The sequence below is a fragment of the Triturus cristatus genome, chromosome 7 (assembly GCF_964204655.1).
Source record: "Triturus cristatus chromosome 7, aTriCri1.1, whole genome shotgun sequence".
NCBI classification, from domain to species: domain Eukaryota; kingdom Metazoa; phylum Chordata; class Amphibia; order Caudata; family Salamandridae; genus Triturus; species Triturus cristatus.
The window spans coordinates 797200641-797222678 of NC_140590.1; the positions used below are offsets into that span (position 1 = coordinate 797200641).

The following is a 22038-nucleotide window of genomic DNA, read 5'->3' on the forward strand; positions in this document are numbered from 1 at the left end:
TGGGTGTTGCCTACACTGCTGTGTCCCAATGTATGACATACATATACCCAAGTGTAGACTGGAGCCAACACTACATCTGAAAAGGTTCTTCCTCTGGATGGCAATTAAAATGTTGGTAAGTGTTGAATCACATGAAGACCACATCATTTAGCATCTGGGCCCTGGTGTGCACCCTGTTTGACCCTCCCCTGAACACAGCACTCCCGGGTGCACGCCTGCCCTGGGACCACAGGCTCCCCTTGGGTCACAAACTTGGCAGGCTAATCATTGTGAGTTTGTCGAAGCTCTGTGGGGAGTTTGACTGACCTTGCTTCCGGAGTCTTTGCTTCCACACTCCCCTTTATCGTACCACCATTTGCTTTTCAGCTTGTCTAAGACGCCTTGCTCACTGAGCTTCAATACCGCTAGGTTTACAGCACCTCTTCAAACCAGGGGAAATAACATAAATAACATTACCAATGTTATTTTATGTTATTGGGCATCACAGAAACAGTTCATACAGCGATCAGCAACAATTTCAATTTTTTTCAACATACACAAAGTGATAAAGTTCAATACTCTATCAAGCCCACCCTCTGCCCCTACCCGCACCGTCATTCCCACCCAAACTCCAGCACAGCAAGATGAGTATGTCTTATATCACTTTGAGTAACCAGCAACTTCAAGCACCGAGCACCGTGCTGTACAATGTAGCAGTCAACATGGGTCAAACAGGACTGCCGGCCAGTTAAGGAATTCATTTTCAATATTTTTACAGTCAGCCTGAAATAGAGATGGGCCTGAGTGTGGCATTGAGAGGCAGTGAGTGTTATTCTTTCATCATTAATTTAGTGCATTGGGTGGATTTAACAACATTTAGCCAATTTAAAATCTGAGAATGACTATGAAAGTCTTTGGTAGGAGATGGAATAGTAGAGGGTACATGACATGGTTTGAAAACCAAACCCAAGGCCTGTGAATGCGGTTACAAAATGTAAATTTTATAAAAAAATGGGAGTGACTGGCACTCCGTTTAAGCTTACAGTAGAAATGAAGTGAAGCCATTTTAGCAATCTGTTATCTAATTCTTATGGACATGCTGACCAGGAGGAAGTCTGTTTGTTGATGAGCCTGATTTAAACTACATTTATCGGATCAAGGAGGCTGCCCATTTGTAAGATGACCTGTCTATGACGAGCGACTTTATTCACGTTAAAGTCATTATGGGTCATGCCAAGTGAGCTCGTTGTGCAGTGAGGAGGATTTACTGCCAAGGACTGTGATCTGACAGTGGTTGAGGGAGGTTATCATATATTTCAGTGCAAGAAAAAGATCTCCTTAGACAAGGAATTGTGATATTAGAGGTCATGCATATGCATTTTCTTTGGATTTCACCTAAGCTCATGCAAAGCTGGCAGTGCTAGAGGCAATCTGACCTGTAGGGGAAACAGGAGGCTTCCAGATACTCTAGAATCCACCAGAGGCTGGTAAGACTACAGCAATGTTGTGTCTGGCAAACCTGCCATGTGATGGAGTCTTCTCCACCTATAGTGGACTTGACCTGTAGCAGCAATGGTTTGTCAGAAAGACTCCTGATTTCGCTGCAGGTAAGTTTACCTCTTGTCAATAAATCAAGAATTACATTTTTTAGGAGATAATCATGCCCCTCCCCAGATCAAACATTTCCAACAAGCTTAGCATTTGGATCCCCACCCAATGATTCATGCTGAATCTGTGAGCAAACATTATAGGACACGATGCACACAATTCACACTGCAGCAGTTTGTGGGAATAATATGTTTTGTTTGGTTCAGTGGAAGTGATTGGCGGCCATCTTGGACTGAGAAACATATTCCTGCTTTGAGACTGAGAGAATTGCGGGGTAAGGGAGGGTCTCAAAATCTAATTGTGATCATACAGTGCAGTAAAGATAGGTCTACCCTAAAGTCAAATTAATACCTGTAAACATTTGGGTTCTATTCTTCCTTGTAGGAGATGCAGGGATGTTAAATAACAAGATTTAGGAACATGACCTAGTGCCAGACCTAGTGCTTTATGAGAGATATAGTGCATGCTAGTAAATTGATTGTACTGCATTTAAGTGTGTGGCCCTTAATCATTGATGAGCTCTCAAGAAGACTTTTTAAAGACTGTTTTTTTCTCTCTCATCCTGCAAGTATAATATAGTGATGTGTAGGAGGTCCTGTGAGCAGATCTAATATTTGTGTTCATTTATGCCAGATCCATTAAATGTTTTATTTGCCGACCTGGGTGTCCTTAAATTAATTTAGGTGCCCTTTGGAAATCATATCTTTATTATTAAAAACACAACTGATATGTTTCTAATTCATGCAAATGACTCGTCATGAGATCATAAGTGGTTGAAAATTATTGATTGGCTCAAAACCACATAAGCTAAACTCACCGTTTTAGTGGTAATTGAAGCTAGGCACAAAAGTGGAAAAGAATGCACTCATCTGAACTTCAGGAAATGCTTAATATTATTAGTCCATCTCCAGATTTAATTAATTTGATTTATAGTAAGGACTCAGATGCAAAATGGCCGCCGGTTGCATCCATGTGCTCCAAGATGAGAGGAGAGAGGGAAACTGCAAAGGGTTATCTTTCTTGCCTGGCTGCATAACCCTGAGTATGTGTGGCACGGAGCTACTGCCTAGAAGAAAATCCCTAATTTGATAAATATACATTTTTTTAAACACTGTGCGGCCATGCAGTTGCTGGTTACTATCCATGCTCTGTTTTTACCCGCTAGTTTGTTCTTACTGGGGCTGACCTTGGAATCACCTCCCCCGCTGCCGCACTCGCCCTTGTCGTACCACCATTTGTTTTTGAATTTGTCCAAAAGTCCCTGCTCGTTCAGTTTTAACACTGCCAGGTTTACTGGATTTCTTTAAAAATGAATAGATAACACTTGATAAGTAGCAAGCCCAGGAAGCACTGGCACAGACAGGCTGATAGGGGAATGGTGAGCCAATCTCCTGACCCATACTGGCTCTGATGGGGCGAGCCGGCAAGGTAAGTCAAGGAAGTGAAAGGAATGAAGGAGGCTTGATTGGCTATTAGCGGAAGGGGCTAACTTCAATGTTCCCATAATGCTGTGAACTGCAAGAGAAGGAACCCAGGAAGCAGTGAGTTGCAAACACCAACTAAGTAATTCGACGGAATAGGTCTTTGAATCTTCATGTCTGCAAATTCTTGGTCTGTTCTCATTGTTGGGGTTGGCAATGGGGCAGAAGCTGGCTCACCTTCCCCTTGGAGTGATTCTTGGGCCACAAAGAACACACATTAAAAGACAACACTCTTATCAGTCAATCGGCATTAACGGTACATAAATGACCACATCCCTTATGGAGGGGGAAACACATTGTTGCTCCTTTCGCTTCATGTGATTGAAGCTCAGAGGATCAGAGTGAACATACAATTTATCAAAATCAGACATTTCAAAACAAAGTTAAAGTAACATACTGCCCTTGTCATGTAAAACTGTTACTGCTTCATAATAACTGGATTAGCCGAAGGGGTTATGTGTAAGGCTCAATCGTGGCAGCGTGTGTTCTTTGTCCGTGGTTAATGAGTGGCTCAGGAAAATTTGTAATAGCCTGCAGGAGTTTCAAGTTTGCACTTAACAACATCCCAGTCATTTAGCACCTACTCAACCGGTAAACAATGAGTACCTAACCATCTTAATCAAGTGATAACCCAGTGTGTCAGCATCTACCTATATCAATCTACCATAACATGGTTTGTTAACACTCAGTTGAAGACCCAGCTTGGATGTATCCATAATATCCAATACATAACACAGTTTGTTTCCATTTGCCAATCGAAATTTAGCTGAATTATATAACTACCTACCTACCTACCTACTTACAGACAGTATACTGAAATTGGAAATTAAAAATAGCAGTACTTCTCGTGCTTGGCTTGACTTGGGCTGGAGACTGGAGTAGTGGCCTCAGAGACAAAATGCTGTGATGGTTGGAAGGTCCCATAACACATGGGATCACCACATCTTTGGTGCTAACTTTCTATAAAAGCCCATCTCCAGTGTCGATTCTACTCTCAAGTTTTCATTGAACTCTACAGTACATTTTAAAGTATCAGCTTAAACCTGGTACACAGATAAAAACACCTTCCTCCTACCCTCTCTTCTGTCTCCGATTGTATGTGTATTATTATCCTGTCTATCTCCGTCTGTTCTGGACCTCTCCTCTCCCCCTCTCTTTGTCCATGCCTTCTTCCTCTTCCTGGCTCTCAATAACCCTTGTCACCCTCTGCCAACACACAGCCCTGCTGGAGGAGTGTCCCATGCTTGTGATTGTTCTCAGAGGTTGTTGGTCACTGACACCTCTCATCCGTAGAGCAGAGTAAAGCAGAGCAGACAGAGTTTACAAAAGGAAAAGCAACATTGCTATACAGGACTCTTGTTATTGTTCTCAATGTTAATCTAGAGTCTAAAGCCTGTCTCAGAATCACTGTCATTAAAGGCATCAACCGGCCAACGAGAAGCTTTCTTTACAGCGAGCTTGCTAAAATGGTTCCTAATATTTACGCTTTTTGTGCAGGTTGCTGCTGCCAGTTTATTTGCCTTCATTGTGGTCACAATTCACATTGTGTGCACTAGACTAAGATTTAAATTTAAAATGAAATCTTTCAAGTGTATTCTTCTTCGTCTAGTGTTCTTTAGTGTGCTATTCCTTAATGAAAGAAGGTTTGGAAGTTTCACTAAATATCCCTGTGATTCTCATGGGATTGACCATTCCCTGAAACACGTCTTGCTCAAAAAGGGCTCAGTGAGTTGTGGAATATTTACAGTATAACTGTTTTTTTTATTTGGACTGGCATATTGACTGAGTCCTTAGTGCCAGGGGGTCTACAAAACTAACTTCTGTATCTCTAGAAAATCTTGAGAACCTATCACTTGTGCCACTTGGCAGAGGAATTCAGGCTGACTACATCAAGCCTGAGACAATGATGTTAATCTGCTATATTAATAAGAGATCCCTGGGGATAATGTCAATAATCATCATCTATAAAATCAAGATCTATCACCATCAGGTCAACCATGAACTTTTTAAGATGTCAACTTCTCATACCAAATGTTGAAGACAATACAATTTCCCATAGACAAAGGTGCTAGAGGAAAAAATAAACATGACAGCTGCCACCAACAACCAATTACAAAACAGAAAATCAAGGGATGCTCATTTTGACAGTGAATGACAACACAAAGAAAGCGACAGCTGTCAGCTCTAAAGTGAGGGGTGGGCTCACAAGTGGATGTCCCACCATCTTAACAAAGTGAGGCTGTTATGTATGACATTTAACAGTCATAAAAACATAATGTCTTATGATAAGGATGTGTAAACCTTATAGGAAATGTCACTTAAATATGTTAGTCCCTGGACCAGTTTCATTGAAGGGGTACACCAGGTGAGGCTGCAATGAAGATTATCAGACATCAAGACGTGCTTTAGCCAGTAACAGCCCTCGACTCAATTATTGAAAGCATTAGAAGGAGGATCTGTCACTTACCTCTAGCTATCCTATGCCCAAATACAGTATCCATAGAGAGAGACATCCAAAACTGTTGACAAATTAATAGACTAATTTACTGAATGTGGTCACTAAATATTACCTAAGCTGCACCTAAGCAAGGTCCACCAACTCTCACAAGTGCACTTCACATCCAGATTAATGACAGCGCTCACAGTTTAAATTTGGTATCCAATTTCCTGGCGCAATTTCCCAAACGACAATCAGTAAAGCCACTGGACTTGAGGTACAATGATGACACCTATCAGCAAAGATAAATCTGAATTTAGAAAATATCAGTTCCTCCTGTGCAGGGGCATTTTTTCAGCTGGAGAAAAGCAATTAGATCCAAAAAGCTCAACCAGCAGTACCCACAGGGCTTTTTAGAGTTGCAAATCCTAAAATAGCGTTTCTCGGATCAACTACAGACTATTTTTCCATTCTAGACTATGTCACCATTGGTTCTAGCATTTTGCCACCCTAGATGGAGTGGTATTTTGCCATGCCATCTGTCCAGGTCATAGATATAATGTAAACATTTGCTGCTTAAAATGGCCTTGCCATAGAACTGTCCACCGTTCGCACCCTACTCAGAGAGCTCGCTAAACAGGACCGGGTACAGTAATGGCTGGAGCAGTGACAAATAGCTTCGAACAAGCTCAAGAAACAGGTCACGAAGTAAATGACTAGACACACACTATTTTATCCCATAAGGAACCGTTCTTTCCTTTCCAGTAGGTCCTAGACCCATGCTGGCAGCAGATCATCCAGATCGAAACACATTCATGAAAACAATAGCCGCAACCTGCTGTACACCGAGCGCGCGTTCCAAAGCATGGCACAACCATTTGATGGAGCTTCTGCAGGATCATTATGCCAAGAATAAAGGTTACAACATGGATAGCATGCTCCCTTCCTCTTCTTCACATACTTGAATAGGAACACCTTCCAGCAAATGTTTTACACTGGGCACTCTAAAAGATTAATATGCTTTATTACCAAACATGTGAACCCACACAACCAAATGAATCATAAAACACATTCATCAGACTTGAATGTAGTCTGTGGCTATTTCCAATCTTCATAACGATGTAGCATGTATGTTATTATTGCAGTGGATGGTATTTCTTTAGCAGTAGCCTACTGAACATCATGATCTTCAGAAGCAGAGACATCAACATTAATATGACTAGAAAAGCATATGCCATCTGAAAATTTAAAGGTAGGAGATGGTGACCCATCAGTGGAAAGCAATTCAATAAATATGCAGAGTCTGCTGTTTACCCGTCACAGGCAAGTAATTCTGCAATGGCATCAAGCAAACAAGGTGGTAGAAGGTTGTATGGATGTCTTCATCGAAACAATTGTGTAACCAAGATGCAAAAGAATCTTTCTCTTAAATGTTAGACTAAACAAAACTATACATTTACTGCAAAGAGCACTTTGGATGTTTTCAATGGCCTTCATAGGCGCCTGTCCTGTTGGAAATCATATTCTAAGGATTTAAAGACAAGTTACTCCTTACAACCTTAACAGAACAGAGGGATGCCTGTACACGACCGAGAAAAAAGTATGAGGCAACCTCAAAATGAAGACGAAGCTCTTTTACTTCTGCGAAGATTGCCAGTGAGCCATGGAAAAGCAAAGGTAAGAGCCGCACTTCATCACAAGGCATATCAAGTGATAATAAATGCAGAGATTGCAATAAAGAAATGCCTCTCTCTTCTGAAAAGCCCGCATGTGAACCATTGTACCTAGACGCATTGTGTCTGCATCCTGAGAGACTGAATTAGTACAGAGCAAGTAACCATGTGTGGCAGGAAGTGACCTAAGAGCTAGAGGAGGCTTACAACAGGAAAGTATCAGGAGCAGAGGAGACCACAAGGACTGTGATGGTGTCCAGGAACCAGGATTCTCACTAGAAGAGGACAAGAGGTGGAGCATTTCAAGAGACAGAATAAGCAGATTACAAAGAAAAGATATAATTGACAAAACTTGACTTTGTTGCTGCAGTGGGTACCACCTCAAGAAGTTCATCATAAGATATCTAGTGGGCAAACGTCAGGGAAGTATCACCTTTGGAGTGGCATCACAAGAGCCAGAGTGAGGAAGCAGAAACTGACTCCGATAACAGTGTGCCCTCAATAGGCCAATCCAGCTAGGACACATTTGGTCCTTACTGACAGCTTCCTAATGAAGGTCAGAGAGATACACTGTCCTGCCCTTCAGGGTCTCACCAAATGCTATCGCAACACTAATCGTAGCTCTTTCTCCCAGTGAAGAGCAAAGGCTGCAGAGAAGTGTTAGAAAGTAAGCAATGAGGGGAAGCTGCTTTGTGTTCTTTACCTTACTGTTTAATGTATAGTTAGCCTTGAAACCTTCAGTCACTGACACGGAAACACCACCCTCCTGTGAAACAGTCTTCTCTTCCTGCCGCCTCCTGGAGTCTGCTACTTCCCTGTATTTCTCCTTCTCTCTGAACCTCCTGCATGCTGCCATTCTGTAAATTCTCTCTGTTTGGCCTCATTGTACCTAGCGTCTGTATCTGCCACCTTCCTTGTGTATACCACTTTTGCCCCCCTGCCTCCTTTCCTGGACATCCCTACTTTTCTCCATCCTCAACATCTTTTGCTGCCTCACCTTCATTGCCTTCTCTATATGTCCTATCCTGTTCTGCCTTCTTACCGTGTACCTCTTTACCCCTCCTATATCTATTTTTCCCATTTGTTCATGGACATTTTGGGGACTACATTGAGTGTTTACAAGCAACGTTGCTCAGTCTTTGTCAAAAATATTGCGTAAGACCCTCTGGGCAACTAGTTTACATAATCGTGAGCACAATGAGGTCGTAGAGTAAGTTATGCCACATACATTGTATGCATAAATAACATTGGGCTTTCTTGGAGTGAGGTCAAAGGGTTCTGCTGTTGGTTTTGATAAAGATTCTGTGGCTAGGGCAGGAGGTCTGTTGGGCCGAGAGACGGGTCTTTGCCGCGTCCTTGCATTCTTGGAGAGGGGACAGTGCTCTCAGGTCACGGTGCAGAGTTCCAGTGCAATGGTGCTGGAGCCATTTTCTAAGAAGAGGTGATTAGGTCATGGTTTGAAACTGCAAAATAAATTCTAGCAATTCCAACCCTTCAATACTGTGAGGCCGGGAGGGCTGCACCATCCATGAGGACACCTAGGCCCAAATCACAAAGCACAAATGCTTGATTACGAGTGTGAAAAATTCATAAAGGCAGAGGTAAAGCTATCTGCTCAGGTGCAATATTATCTACTGAGGGTATGATATGGGGCATGGGTATATCCAGCTCGAGGCTTGGGGAGCGGGCGTTCTAGGGTTCAGTAAAAAGTAAAGCTTCTCTCACCCATTCCTACTCTTCAAATGGTCAGATAGTTACTCCTGCCAAAACAGGAGTACATCCCTTGGCAGAGCAGGAAGGAAGGTGGAAGGGAACGCTCACAAAACTGGTGCAGGTTGAGGTGAAGGGGTTTCTCCGCGGGGAAAATGATTATCCCTGTGGGGAAAACAACGTGAAACAATTGAATTGCACACTTCCTGTGACATTTCTCTTGCTCATTTGTGCACTCTACGTAGGACTGCCTCCAGAAATCACAATTGCAGATTCACAAAAGTTCTAGGAGCGCACCTGAAGATACAAAGCTGCTGCTGGTGTCCACATGTAACCTAGGAACATTGTATTATCTTCAAAGAGTAGGAATCTACAGCGGTGCCTGGTTGTAAACCTCTGGCTGTGGACGTACAGCCTTATAGAGAGCGAGGCTGATGTGGGACATCCGCCAAAAATGGCAGACGTCCCGCCCACCCTTTATAGAGTTTATTCCAGTCCTGAACACCCTGAAGAGAGCAACAGGACACCCAGCCCTTTTGGGAAGTGTCCTACAACTGCCAAACTCTAAATAAGACCCTTAGTTATGTTTCCCTAATGACCTTACTATCCCAGGTACATTTGAAACCTTAATAAGCTTCATTGACATGTCAAGATGATCCCCACATTAGAGTCGTGGAGCTGTAAGTCTCCTGCAGTGTGGCATGGGCCTACCATTCTTTTCTCCTGCATGTGGGGAATGGGCTTGCAATTCTCCTCTTCTGCGGTGTGGGTGGCATGAGCCTATGATTCTCCTGCCGTGTGCCATGCCCCGAGATTCTCCTGCAGTGTGGCATGGAGCTATGATTCTCCTGCAGTGTGGCATGGCCCTAAGATTCTCCTGCCGTGTGGCATGGCACTAAGATTCTCCTGCAGTGTGGCATGGGCCTAAGATTCTCCTGCAGTGTGGCATGGGCCTGACATTCTCTTGCGGTGTGGCATGGAGCTAAGATTCTCCTGCAGTGTGGCATGGCCCTAAGATTCTCCTGCAGTGTGGCATGGGCCTGCGATTGTACTGCAGTGTGGCATGGGCCTAACATTCTCTTGCGGTGTGGCATGGAGCTAAGATTCTCCTTCAGTGTGGCATGGAGCTAAGATTCTCCTGCAGTGTGGCATGGCCCTAAGATTCTCCTGCAGTGTTTCATGGAGCTATAATTCTCCTGCAGTGTGGCATGTGCATGAGATTCTCCTGCAGTGTGGCATGTAGCTGTAATCTCCTGCAGTGTGGCATGGGCCTGACATTCTCTTGCGGTGTGGCATGGAGCTAACATTCTCCTGCAGTGTGACATGGGCCTACCATTCTTTTCTCCTGCATGTGGGGAATGGGCTTGCAATTCTCCTCTTCTGCGGTGTGGGTGGCATGAGCCTATGATTCTCCTGCAGTGTGGCATGCCCTGAGAATCTCTTGCAGTGTGGCATGAGCCTATGATTCTCCTGCAGTGTGGCATGCCCTGAGAATCTCTTGCAGTGTGGCATGAGCCTAAGATTCTCCTGCAGTGTGGCATGGAGCTATGATTCTCCTGCAGTGTGGCATGGCCCTAAGATTCTCCTGCAGTGTGGCATGGCCCTAAGATTCTCCTGCAGTGTGGCATGGGCCTAAGATTCTCCTGCAGTGTGGCATGGGCCTGACATTCTCTTGCGGTGTCGCATGGAGCTAAGATTCTCCTGCAGTGTGGCATGGCCCTAAGATTCTCCTGCAGTGTGGCATGGCCCTAAGATTCTCCTGCAGTGTGGCATGGGCCTGCGATTGTACTGCAGTGTGGCATGGGCCTGACATTCTCTTGCGGTGTGGCATGGAGCTAAGATTCTCCTGCAGTGTGGCATGGCCCTAAGATTCTCCTGCAGTGTTTCATGGAGCTATAATTCTCCTGCAGTGTGGCATGTGCATGAGATTCTCCTGCAGTGTGGCATGTAGCTGTAATTCTCCTGCAGTGTGGCATGGGCCTGACATTCTCTTGCGGTGTGGCATGGCGCTAAGATTCTCCTGCAGTGTGGCATGGGCCTGCGATTGTTCTGCAGTGTGACATGGGCCTGACATTCTCTTGCGGTGTGGCATGGAGCTAAGATTCTCCTGCAGTGTGGCATGGCGCTAAGATTCTCCTGCAGTGTGGCATGGGCCTGAGATTCTCCTGCAGTGTGGCATGGGCCTGAGATTCTCCTGCAGTGTGGCATGGGCCTGAGATTCTCCTGCAGTGTGGCATGGAGCTGTAATTCTCCTGCAGTGTGGCATGGCGCTAAGATTCTCCTGCAGTGTGGCATGGAGCTATAATACTCCTGCAGTGTGGCATGGCGCTAAGATTCTCCTGCAGTGTGGCATGGAGCTGTAATTCTCCTGCAGTGTGGCATGGCGCTAAGATTCTCCTGCAGTGTGGCATGGAGCTGTAATTCTCCTGCAGTGTGGCATGGCGCTAAGATTCTCCTGCAGTGTGGCATGGAGCTGTAATTCTCCTGCAGTGTGGCATGGCACTAAGATTCTCCTGCAGTGTGGCATGGCGCTAAGATTCTCCTGCAGTGTGGCATGGCCCTAAGATTCTCCTGCAGTGTGGCATGGGCCTGAGATTCTCCTGCAGTGTGGCATGGAGCTGTAATTCTCCTGCAGTGTGGCATGGCCCTAAGATTCTCCTGCAGTGTGGCATGGAGCTGTAATTCTCCTGCAGTGTGGCATGGCGCTAAGATTCTCCTGCAGTGTGGCATGGAGCTGTAATTCTCCTGCAGTGTGGCATGGCGCTAAGATTCTCCTGCAGTGTGGCATGGCGCTAAGATTCTCCTGCAGTGTGGAATGGCCCTAAGATTCTCCTGCAGTGTGGCATGGGCCTGAGATTCTCCTGCAGTGTGGCATGGAGCTGTAATTCTCCTGCAGTGTGGCATGGCCCTAAGATTCTCCTGCAGTGTGGCATGGCCCTAAGATTCTCCTGCAGTGTGGCATGGGCCTAAGATTCTCCTGCAGTGTGGCATGGGCATGACTTTCTCCTGCAGTGTGGCATGGGCCTGACATTCTCTTGTGGTGTAGCATGGAGCTAAGATTCTCCTGCAGTGTGGCATGGCCCTAAGATTCTCCTGCAGTGTGACATGGGCCTAAGATTCTCCTGCAGTGTGGCATGGGCATGACTTTCTCCTGCAGTGTGGCATGGGCCTGACATTCTCTTGTGGTGTAGCATGGCGCTAAGATTCTCCTGCAGTGTGGCATGGCGCTAAGATTCTCCTGCAGTGTGGCATGGCCCTAAGATTCTCCTGCAGTGTGGCATGGGCCTGAGATTCTCCTGCAGTGTGGCATGGAGCTGTAATTCTCCTGCAGTGTGGCATGGCCCTAAGATTCTACTGCAGTGTGGCATGGAGCTGTAATTCTCCTGCAGTGTGGCATGGCGCTAAGATTCTCCTGCAGTGTGGCATGGAGCTGTAATTCTCCTGCAGTGTGGCATGGCGCTAAGATTCTCCTGCAGTGGGGCATGGGCCTGAGATTCTCCTGCAGTGTGGCATGGAGCTGTAATTCTCCTGCAGTGTGGCATGGCCCTAAGATTCTCCTGCAGTGTGGTATGGGCATGACTTTCTCCTGCAGTGTGGCATGGGCCTGCGATTGTTCTGCAGTGTGACATGGAGATGTGAGTAGCCTGGAGGACGCCATGAACCTGCTATTCTGCTGCAGTGTGGGGACAACAGCAATGATTCTGAGGAGGTCAGCACTCCCAGGTAGTGTCATATTTAAGAAGGCCAAGGATGCTTTCGAGAGGGAGGGTTTAATTTATCTGAGAGACGTGAACAATAGAGCTGCGGCTGATGAGATCCCCGGGGAGCTGGAGCATTGGAACCCCTGGATCAAAACCTCCCTCTGCTTGCTACATACTTATAGACCCTCACATTACTTTTCATTTATACATTTTTTATGAGTTTTCCGCTCACCTCGTACGGCGTAAGAGCAGGCCCTAAGCACCTAATTAAATTCAGCTTACTTGTGATTGTGTGCCTGATCCGGGACTATTGTAACAAGTCCCCCGAGAAATGTGTGAGCGAGCTTGTGATTGTGAGCAAATCTATTTTTGTGGGAATTTCTCATTTGTGGGGGTGAATGTTTGAGAGGATGTTTTGTTTTTTGTGTGGTTTTATTGTCTGTGCATCTTTTTGTGAGTGTGTGCGTGTGTGTGTATTCGTGTCAGGGGTTTGTATGGGATTTGCTTGTGTGAACTTTGACTCCAATAATGAGATGTCTGAGATGTTTTTGAGGCAGCCCTTTGACTTCCAGAACGAGCCCTCATGGGGCGTGTGCTTGTATGTCTGCGTGAATTTGTACATGTCTCTGGGGTTTATATGGGGGTGTACTGCATGAGTTTGCACGAGTGTGTTTTTTGTGAGCATGTCTGTTTAGTTGTGGGAGTTTTCATGTATTGTGGAAAGGTTGCATGCGTACATGTATGTATATGAGTCTGCATGTGTGTGTGTGTCTGTCCTGTGTTTATGTAGGGGTTCCTGTGTATGGGCTAAAACTGATGAAGAGACACCTGCAGCAGCTCTGTGAATTTCAGAATGAACCCTCTCATTATAACCTGGAGCCTTAGATCATAGTTTTTAATGTACTCCATTTAATATCCTACAAAAAAAATTCCTAAAGCCATAATAATTTGTGGCCGGAATGACAGTATTTGGTAGGCAAACTATTCATGTTCAGTGCTGAACTGTGTAATTTCCTACCACTACATCTGAGACTGAAAAATTACTTTGTCAAGTTCTAAAAATGTCTAAAGAGCACCTAAACTCTCTGGCATTTGGATAATGCATTTATTTGTCAAGGCATCCCTTCTGTTCCCAGAAGTCTGGCTGCTCAGATGCATAAGATACTTTATTTACCCTTGACTCTCAGGAATATGTTCCCTAAGTCTTAGAAGTGCTTTACAAAAACCAAAATAAGATAATAAAAAAAATAAACAACAAAAATGAGATGCAATGGCTAGATCACAGAACTAGAAAATCAGACAATTAGGTAAAACATGATTGAAATACATATTCCGGTGGGGAGTGGACTGAGAACTACAAATGGAGAAAATGGCCTTAAAGGGGAGACAGGGCTCCGCATTTCACCTTCTCGTTGATCTCATGGTGCTCACGGCTAGTTGATAAAGGCACGAGTCTTCAGGCACATCCTGACAGACTAGAGTGGGGAGTTGTGCACAAAGACATGATAACCTGGAATCCCTTCGAGATCCATCCTTTCCAATTCTTTCCTCTATTCGTGAGCTGTTATTTACTCTCCATTGAGGAGACTATCGGTGGGTGAGTCAGATGGGGAAGATTGTTGTGTGAGATCCCCCTCCTTCGGTTCCTATTCGTCTTCCTCCTGCCTTTCTTCACATGCTTCCAAATGTCAGCTGCGAGCAAGGCTGAGGAGGGGCATTAAGTTTGCTCCTTCACCATGGCAACCAGTATCCTCCAGCACTCATCTCAAGAGCAGCGGTCAATTACCAGTGAGTGGTACTTCCTCAGGACACGTTCCCTTAGAGGTGAGGAAGCTGCCACACAGGCAGAGGTCGACGCCCCCAGCGCATTTTCACCCGGATGATGCTGAAATGCAGCCCTGTGTCCCTTGGCAACGTGATGGGGGGATGGGACGGGTGGTGCTCCGAACCAGCTAGCCTATGGTGCGCCAGCCACTTCCTCCCGGGCAACCCATGAGGTTTAGTCAACACAACGAGCACGGCACCCGAGCACCACGAAATCACATTTATCGACATGTCTGTGACAGCGACACAAGGAAGCAGCTGTACACGAAGACGCCGTCTACCAGAAAGAAACATAAAAACACTTCAATGGAAAAAATAGGTTTGGGAAAGCCTGGTGTATTTGCTGTCTCTTCCCCTCACACCTCAACTGCACACTGCACACTGAACAAGTGGGCCACAGACTTTGGTTCCAGCACAGCCAAGCTTGAGAACGAGCCCCTCACAAAGGCCTCAACCCCTCCATTTGTGATCAATTCTCAGAGTCTGCAGATTTAATCATGGCATGTGAGATTCAAACGTATTTGTCTAGGTGAAAGCTGCCATTCCCTCCTGATATTACGTTGAAGAACATATATTTGCTCGTCCTATACATTGGCCTTAATATTATTACTATGTAAATTGTATTTATCATTTGAAATTCTCACTTGTTTTCACCAAGACGAGGGTACTTAAAGTCAGCGGAAAAGTACTCCCTCACTTCCTTGGCCTCCTCACTTTTAGCCTATTTCTTTTTTCACCTCTTTCTTACATGTCTTCCTCCTTATCCTGCTTCTTAGCTCTGCTTCTTCCTTTCTTCCTTACACCCTCTTCCACTTCTTTCTCTTCCACCAAACGTTCCTCTTTTGTTTCCTAAGTGCGTCCCTCGTTCTTCCTTCCCTCACAGAGGAGGGGATACTTCCTTTACTAAGCTGATAATGATTTGCCATTTCATTTGTTTTTTTCCATTAAAGCCTGTTTGTGCTTCTTTTTGGGAATAGACACACAGATACGTTAGCCACAAAACACCCTCCTTCGAATTCCCCGCTCCTCCACCCCACACATTTATTTCCCATCATGCTCTTTAGTGGTACTGTACCTTGCAGTTTTCTCACAGGTCCACTACTTTCAAAAGTTGGTACATTCCAGGCTCGAGTAAGGGGCTGGGGCGGTGAGATCAGGGGGAATCGAGCTAGCATTGGGCGCATACATTGTGACACCAGTTTCTGTAGAAAGGGACCACGGATGAGAGCCCAGCCTTATAATGGGGGGGGGGGGGGCAAGGAGCACGTCAGTCCATTGGGGTGTGCAAGTGTTCAAAGCTATGAAGTTTTTGTCTAATGAAATTCTTGCAATTCTAGTCAATTCTGCACCTACTACCTGTAGGTCGCAAAGTTATCTACATATGGGTTTTTCCTTTCAAAATAGTGAAATGGACACTTTTTATATTTTTACAAGCAAAAGATGACCAACTTACATTCAAAGTTGAGAGGAACACAGTTTTAAATTCAACTCAGAAGAAAACTGCACAACTATTTTATTGCCTATTAGCCCTGGTGAGGTCAGTTTGTAGGGAAAACTATGAGTGTGTAGAGAGGAAAGACAGGAACTTTGTGATTTATGGATAGGTCAGTTATTGGGATCTAACCGAGACTTTTCATAGCTGAAACACACTTCAGACCCTTAATGTCAGATCAATGTGTGGACCTCTCCTTTCTGGAGGTACTGCTCACCGACTGACACACATAGCGGCTTCATCACAGCGCCCTGGGCCCGAGACGTGGTATGTGTGTGAGATTTGGATGTTCTGAATCTAAACCTGGCATTTGAACAGAAGAGGAGGGATTCACTCACTCAGAAGTACCCTTTTAAAATCACGTTCTTCTGCAGTGAAGTGGCCAATCTGTCAGAATTTTCTGAGTCTGACTGAATGGGATAAAGACACACAGACAGTTGCTCCATGCACTGTAAAGAATTTGGAGATTACAGTATGCATCAACCCAGTACTCCTTTGATGCCGGGAAGTCCTACAAAGGTGCCAGGTGGAGTTTTATTCCAGTCAGCACTTGGCCATTAGAGCTTGACCCGTGAAGAACCATTCTTTAAAGTGGTGGAGGAGTGGCAAGGGTTGTGTGAGCAAGGAGTAGAGTGCAGTCAGGATGAAACCTTGTGAACAGTGTAGGTTTGCGGGAGAGGTCCGAAATATACCAGATAGAACTTTGAGTTATTAAGTTGGGAAATAGAGTAACAATATAATCGAGAAGCAACATATTATTTGAGGTGCACAGCTAGAGGTATAGCCCACTGATAGGAGAGTTTGATGCTATTGTGCATCCCACTAGCGACCCCTCTCATGGAATATTGTCTCCAATTTTGAAGGTCAAACCTGGAATACTATGTCCAGTTCTGGAAGCTTCACCTGGAAAATGGTGTCTAGTTCTACAGTCTGTCTCTAGGGTACTGAGCCCAGCTGTGGAGGCCTCACCTGGAACATTGGAGCTGCATCTGGAGAAATCAGCAGGGTTGCAGAACCCAGCTCTGAATAATTAATCTACAATGTGTTCCCAATTCTGAAGGCTTCATCCAGAGCACTGTGTTCAGTTCTGGAGGCTTATCTTGTGAAATCCATCCATTTCCGGATGCCTCATCTGGAGTAAGCTTTAAGTTTACGAATCTTCATGAGGACTTTAGGGTCCAGGTTTAAAATCCGGAGGCCTTCTCTAGACTATTGCTATCAGTTCTGTAGGCCTTGCTTTGTAAATTGTGTCATGCTCTGGAGGAAAGACGAAAGTATTGGGTCCAGTCCAGTGAGTCGGGTGGTTGGGGTTCATCTACTGCACTGTGTCCTTTTTTGGACTCGGTATTACAGATACGTGTCCCGTTCTGGAGTCCTCATATGGATCACTGGTTTCACTTCTTGAGGCTTCATCTAGAGTGGGGATCTGGAGCCCGAGTGTATGGTTTCCAGACTTGCCTAAACCACAATCCCTGTGAGGATTTGTGTGGACCCTTGACTTCAGAATGGGAATGAGGACAAGGTGCTCATTTTTTACTGTAAGAAAATTCGATCTACAAGTCACAGTGTGAAACTGTTGGACATCAGGGTACCAGATGAAAACAGAGGTCCTTATAAGATATCACATTCTGTGAAGTTTCTATTGGACTAATGTACAATCCTATAGGTGTGAAAGTGGCTGAGCACTCCATTTGAACTTGCACCACAGTGCCAAGTGGATCTCCAAACCTCAAAATGTTGGGCAGTTATAAAATGGATACCTGGGCAGCAAATGTTAGGGACGGTGACATCTTCGTTCAATACCTCTTGTGCAGAGGAACATTTCAGTCAGTGCTACTCAGAATATTTAAAAAGTGGGGTAATATCTCTTGTATGTGTTATCCGGTGATAGATGTGGGCAGATCATGCTGTCCAGACATCTCAAGATGTCCTGTGTCCGTTGCAAGCATATTGATCACTCAGGCATCTCGAGTGCCCCCATGACCGGTGTGAGTAGCTCACTCTGAAACCTCACAATGTCCCGTTAGGTGTGAGTAGTTGTTTAGGGGTCAGTGGACCATAGAGTTCAGGCATCTCAAGATGTCCATTGCCAGGTGCGAGAGGTTCCTGCCTCTCAAAGACTTCATGTTTCTCATGACAGAGGTGAGTAGTGTATCTCTACCAGGGTCCTCAAGTTGTCACGGGTAGTGTGAGTAGCCCACCAGGAGTCAGGAGCGAATCAGTCAAGAGATGTGAAGTTATCTCATGTTGTTCAATCCTGTGTTTTTTTGCAGTCTGATGATTTTAGTTCTGGCTTCATAATAAAAAAATATATATTACAGGAAAGCAAAGAAGACACCAGGTCTGGACGAAATACCCACACCTACCGTGCAGCAACACAAAGACTCATTTTGGGGACAGTGACACTTTCTTGGAGGTAAATAGGAATTGTGAGTCTGAGCCCTTGTAAAGCAGCCGTGCAGCTCAGATGAATATGCTTGAGGTTGGGTTGGTGATATTTGAAGCCACAACACCTCATCAGTGTTTACTCTCAATCTTACAGCCAGTTCATGGTCAAAGGAACACCAGCAAAGTCAACAGTTCAACAGAAACCCCACTTTAAGTTTGCAAGAGAAATCTGATGAAGATCTAGATGTAGGGGCTTATTTACCAGCCCCTTGCACTGCTGCTTTGTTCTCTTTTTTGATGCAGCGGCAGCGCAATCATTGCGTCACACTGCTCCATATCTACAAACTGAAGCATTGGTTTCACTGATTCAGTTTGTAGAGCCCTGCCTCATATTATACCTGCGCCAGGTATAATGTATGCAGAGTAGACGTTCCCAAGCAAAAAAATTATGTAAAAGTGGCACAGTGAAATTTACAACTTTTCAGTCCGTCACTCTACAACTTGACTGTGTCAAAATCTTTACACCTGCTCAGACCAAGCGTAAGGATTGCCGCAGGGCTTTTTACATGAGACTCACCTATGTGTTCAGACGCATTGCTGGAGTTGTGTCACTTTTACAAGCAACTCCAGCAACGTGTCACTTTTACGCCAACATATACGTCAGAATTTCGAATGCATCTGTTAAATCCTTGTGCCATGGAGCCCTGTATTGTAAATAGAGTGCATCTATGTTGTCACAAGGACATTTGGTGCAGGGGCACATAAACTGATGCATAGATGCATCCATTTCTTGTAACTGAGGACCGTAGAAAGGGTTTTTCCCAAGCCAGATTTCCTCGGACCCAGGGGACGTAGCAGCATTAACTACTCCTTTTTAGGGCAAACAGGAGTCATTGAACAAACTGCTCTGTTTAGAGAAATAAGAAAATATCTATTTTAATTTGCACGTCAAAATTAGAAAGGGAGCCATCTGGAAAACAGAGAAACGGTTTTTTCATTAAAAGAGGCCTCACTTTGGAGACAGCTTAAAATGGTCATTTAGTCCATTCAACTGTTTTCCTTTAATTAGAGAGATTCTTGCATGAAGTTGTCAGTAGTCTCTGTTCCGTGCCACTTGCTATGTAGCTCACTGGATCCCCCAGGTACCGGGAATGTCGAAGCCTGACAGCACCCCTGATTGTATTATTGTGAGATTGAGGCTCTGAGCTCATTTACCTGAGGCACACCAGCCGTTTTAGGAAAAGCTATTAGGGTCTGCTACAGTATAAACAAGTAAACATAGCACCCATATTTAAAGCGCCAAAGGACAATGTGGCAGGGCCAGCTTTAGCGCTGGTGGCGCCCAGTGCGACCATTTTTGTTGGCGTCGTCCAATGACCTCCTTCTCCATGCATTCCCTCACTGCCACCCTTTAACAGTGACCCTCAAGTCTTCATACCCACTTTCTCACAAGCTTTTCTTTTGTTTTATTGCACTGCTCATACCAGTCTAGGGTATTAGAGCGCTTTACATCACTCACAAGTTACACATAGACAATGAATCGCACGTGTGTAAATTAGTGTATAGGAAATGTTACACCAGAAAGAGGACTGCAAGGTATAGGACTCACATGTCATCCATACTGGTAGGTCTGGAGAAGCCCAAACTCACAATTTAAGACACACCACCATGGTTGGGGGTTGTCTTGACTAATAAGAATTGATTTCTACTCAAATGAACCCTTTGTGAACATTAGATTAATGAAAGACTGGGGAAAAAATCATAACACTCTAACCTATACCCTGCAGCTCTTTGATGACAGTTAATAGCTCACTGTTCTATATTAGGATTTAGTTTATAAATTGCAAGTAACAAAAGGATCTCTCCCTCAAAAGCAGTTAACCACTCAGCTATTTATAATATGCACACCTCTGTGATCGACCTAAAGTAGGCAGAGGGCCTAGTAGACCTCTGCCTACTTTATGATAAGTCAACACTTCCACTAGACACAACTCCATCTGTCTCCAGCAGGTCCATTAATCACCGCTGTTATCTTGACATTTTTATTGTTGTCTGAAAACTGCTAGAGGAAAGGAATGCTGCGGCAGGTGCTTTAAAACCATAATTTATTTGACAACACAACACCCCTTCAAATCAGCGCCCTAGAGCGATGTGGCGTAACGGACAGAGCTGCCGAGTTTGGAGCTGGTGAACCATGTTCGAGTCTTGGCGTTGGCTCAACATCCTGTGATTCTGGGCAAATTAATTAATCTCTCCTTGCCCAAAAAAAAGAATGTAACCTGTGTCATGTAACTGGTGCTCAGGTAAAGTGCTCTAGTACATTCGGGTCAGTAAAACTCCAAAACAAAATGCCCCTTTTCTATTTAGAGAAGAGCTCTTTTCATGTGATATTCTATTCTTTAAAAATCAATGCAAAGCTGTTCATGAGCGCGCCTCCGATCAAAAATAGGATCCTACAAGTGGAAGAGATACTGAGGACACTTGGGAGAAGGTGCCCTATATTGGCATCTCCTTCATTGCAGTTGAAATACTTGACTTTTTAGCGAAGTTAATAAAAATCTGAGAATTTCAAATATTTAATATTGCAAATCATGCCAAATTCAAGGTGATTTGTGGATGAGTGATGATTTGATTACTTTTTTCATATTTCTAACCCACTACATTTCACTGAAATGCACGGCTGCTTTACGGAATGTACCAAGTTCAGGTGGAACTGTAGATTGCAATCTCTCCCTCCTGGAGGTTGGGAACAGGGTCTTCTTTGAGATGGACAGGGAAGATCTGGAAGCAGAATTTTTTGTTGAGGACTGCGGATGGAAACGCACATAGCCAGGAGCTCTTGGCGCTGATTTCAGAATACCTACCTTAGAGGTGAACCCTTTGGGGTTGCAATGCCGTAGCCCTTGGAATCCAAGTTACCTCCCACCTTCATAGTATCGCAGGGTTTCCTCTGCTCGATGTACTCGTTCATGGTCGACTCCAGCAAGTAGGCATACTTGCCCTTGGACTTCCTCACCCGGTTCATCCCCTCTTCGGTGGTCTTCACAAAGACCGAGGGCTCAGCAGACCTCATGTAGGTCCACATCTTCTCAAACACTGCAATTTTCGATCTCTGCAAGAAACAAACAAGAAAACAGTGTGAAGATGTCAGAAATGTGTAAGGATGAAAGAGAGTTTAGGGTAAGAACGCAGTGGAAATCCAGCTGCGTTGTTAAGGCAGATGTTTTTAGCCACATAAAAGTTCATGGTCTATGAAATATTGACCTGAAGGAGTCTTAGGTTCAAGACGTTGACTTGACACATTTCTATGAAAATCACCTCTTATGGGTATAAAATGTATCAAAACTTGTCACGACATATAGCAAATAAATTAAGGCCCTAAGAAGTAGCTACAAGTGTTAAATGGCAGATCTTTCTGTTTAATTCTTGTTTCTGACCTCAGGTGGTCTAGGTATTGGATTGTTTGTATGTAACATGCACCGCGAAAATAAGAAGATTTATTTTGAATTTAAACAATATAAGAGGTATGTTTGTTGGTGGGTGGATGGAATAACAATGGGAAATATTTCATGATACAAGTACTCTGAATGCAACGAACTGACACAAGGGAGAAGCCATAGAAGCAGCATGGATAAATAATTTTAAAAAAGTCATTGGGCAGTCTAAGGGGAGAAAACGAAGTGAAAAAGCAAAAGTAAAACTGGAAATTGGAGGTCTGTGGTGTAATTAATATAAAAAGAAGCAG

The 22038-nt window shown here is 44.5% G+C and overlaps 1 protein-coding gene across 4 annotated transcripts in view; it reads right to left on the minus strand.

The window, feature by feature from the left end:
* GRIA1 (glutamate ionotropic receptor AMPA type subunit 1) overlaps positions 1-22038 on the minus strand; it is a 569614-nt gene that overhangs the window by 18441 nt on the left and 529135 nt on the right. For 2 of the 4 annotated variants that reach the window (XM_085617656.1, XM_085617654.1), the window contains exons 13-14: positions 21158-21405; positions 2774-2888 (exon numbers count right to left, since the gene is read on the minus strand). In XM_085617656.1, coding sequence (XP_085473782.1) covers positions 2774-2888; positions 21158-21405 — 363 coding nt within the window. Of the gene's footprint in view, positions 1-306; positions 422-2773; positions 2889-21157; positions 21406-22038 lie in introns of all 4 variants that reach the window. The other 2 variants (XM_085617655.1, XM_085617653.1) reach the window with 1 other exon arrangement.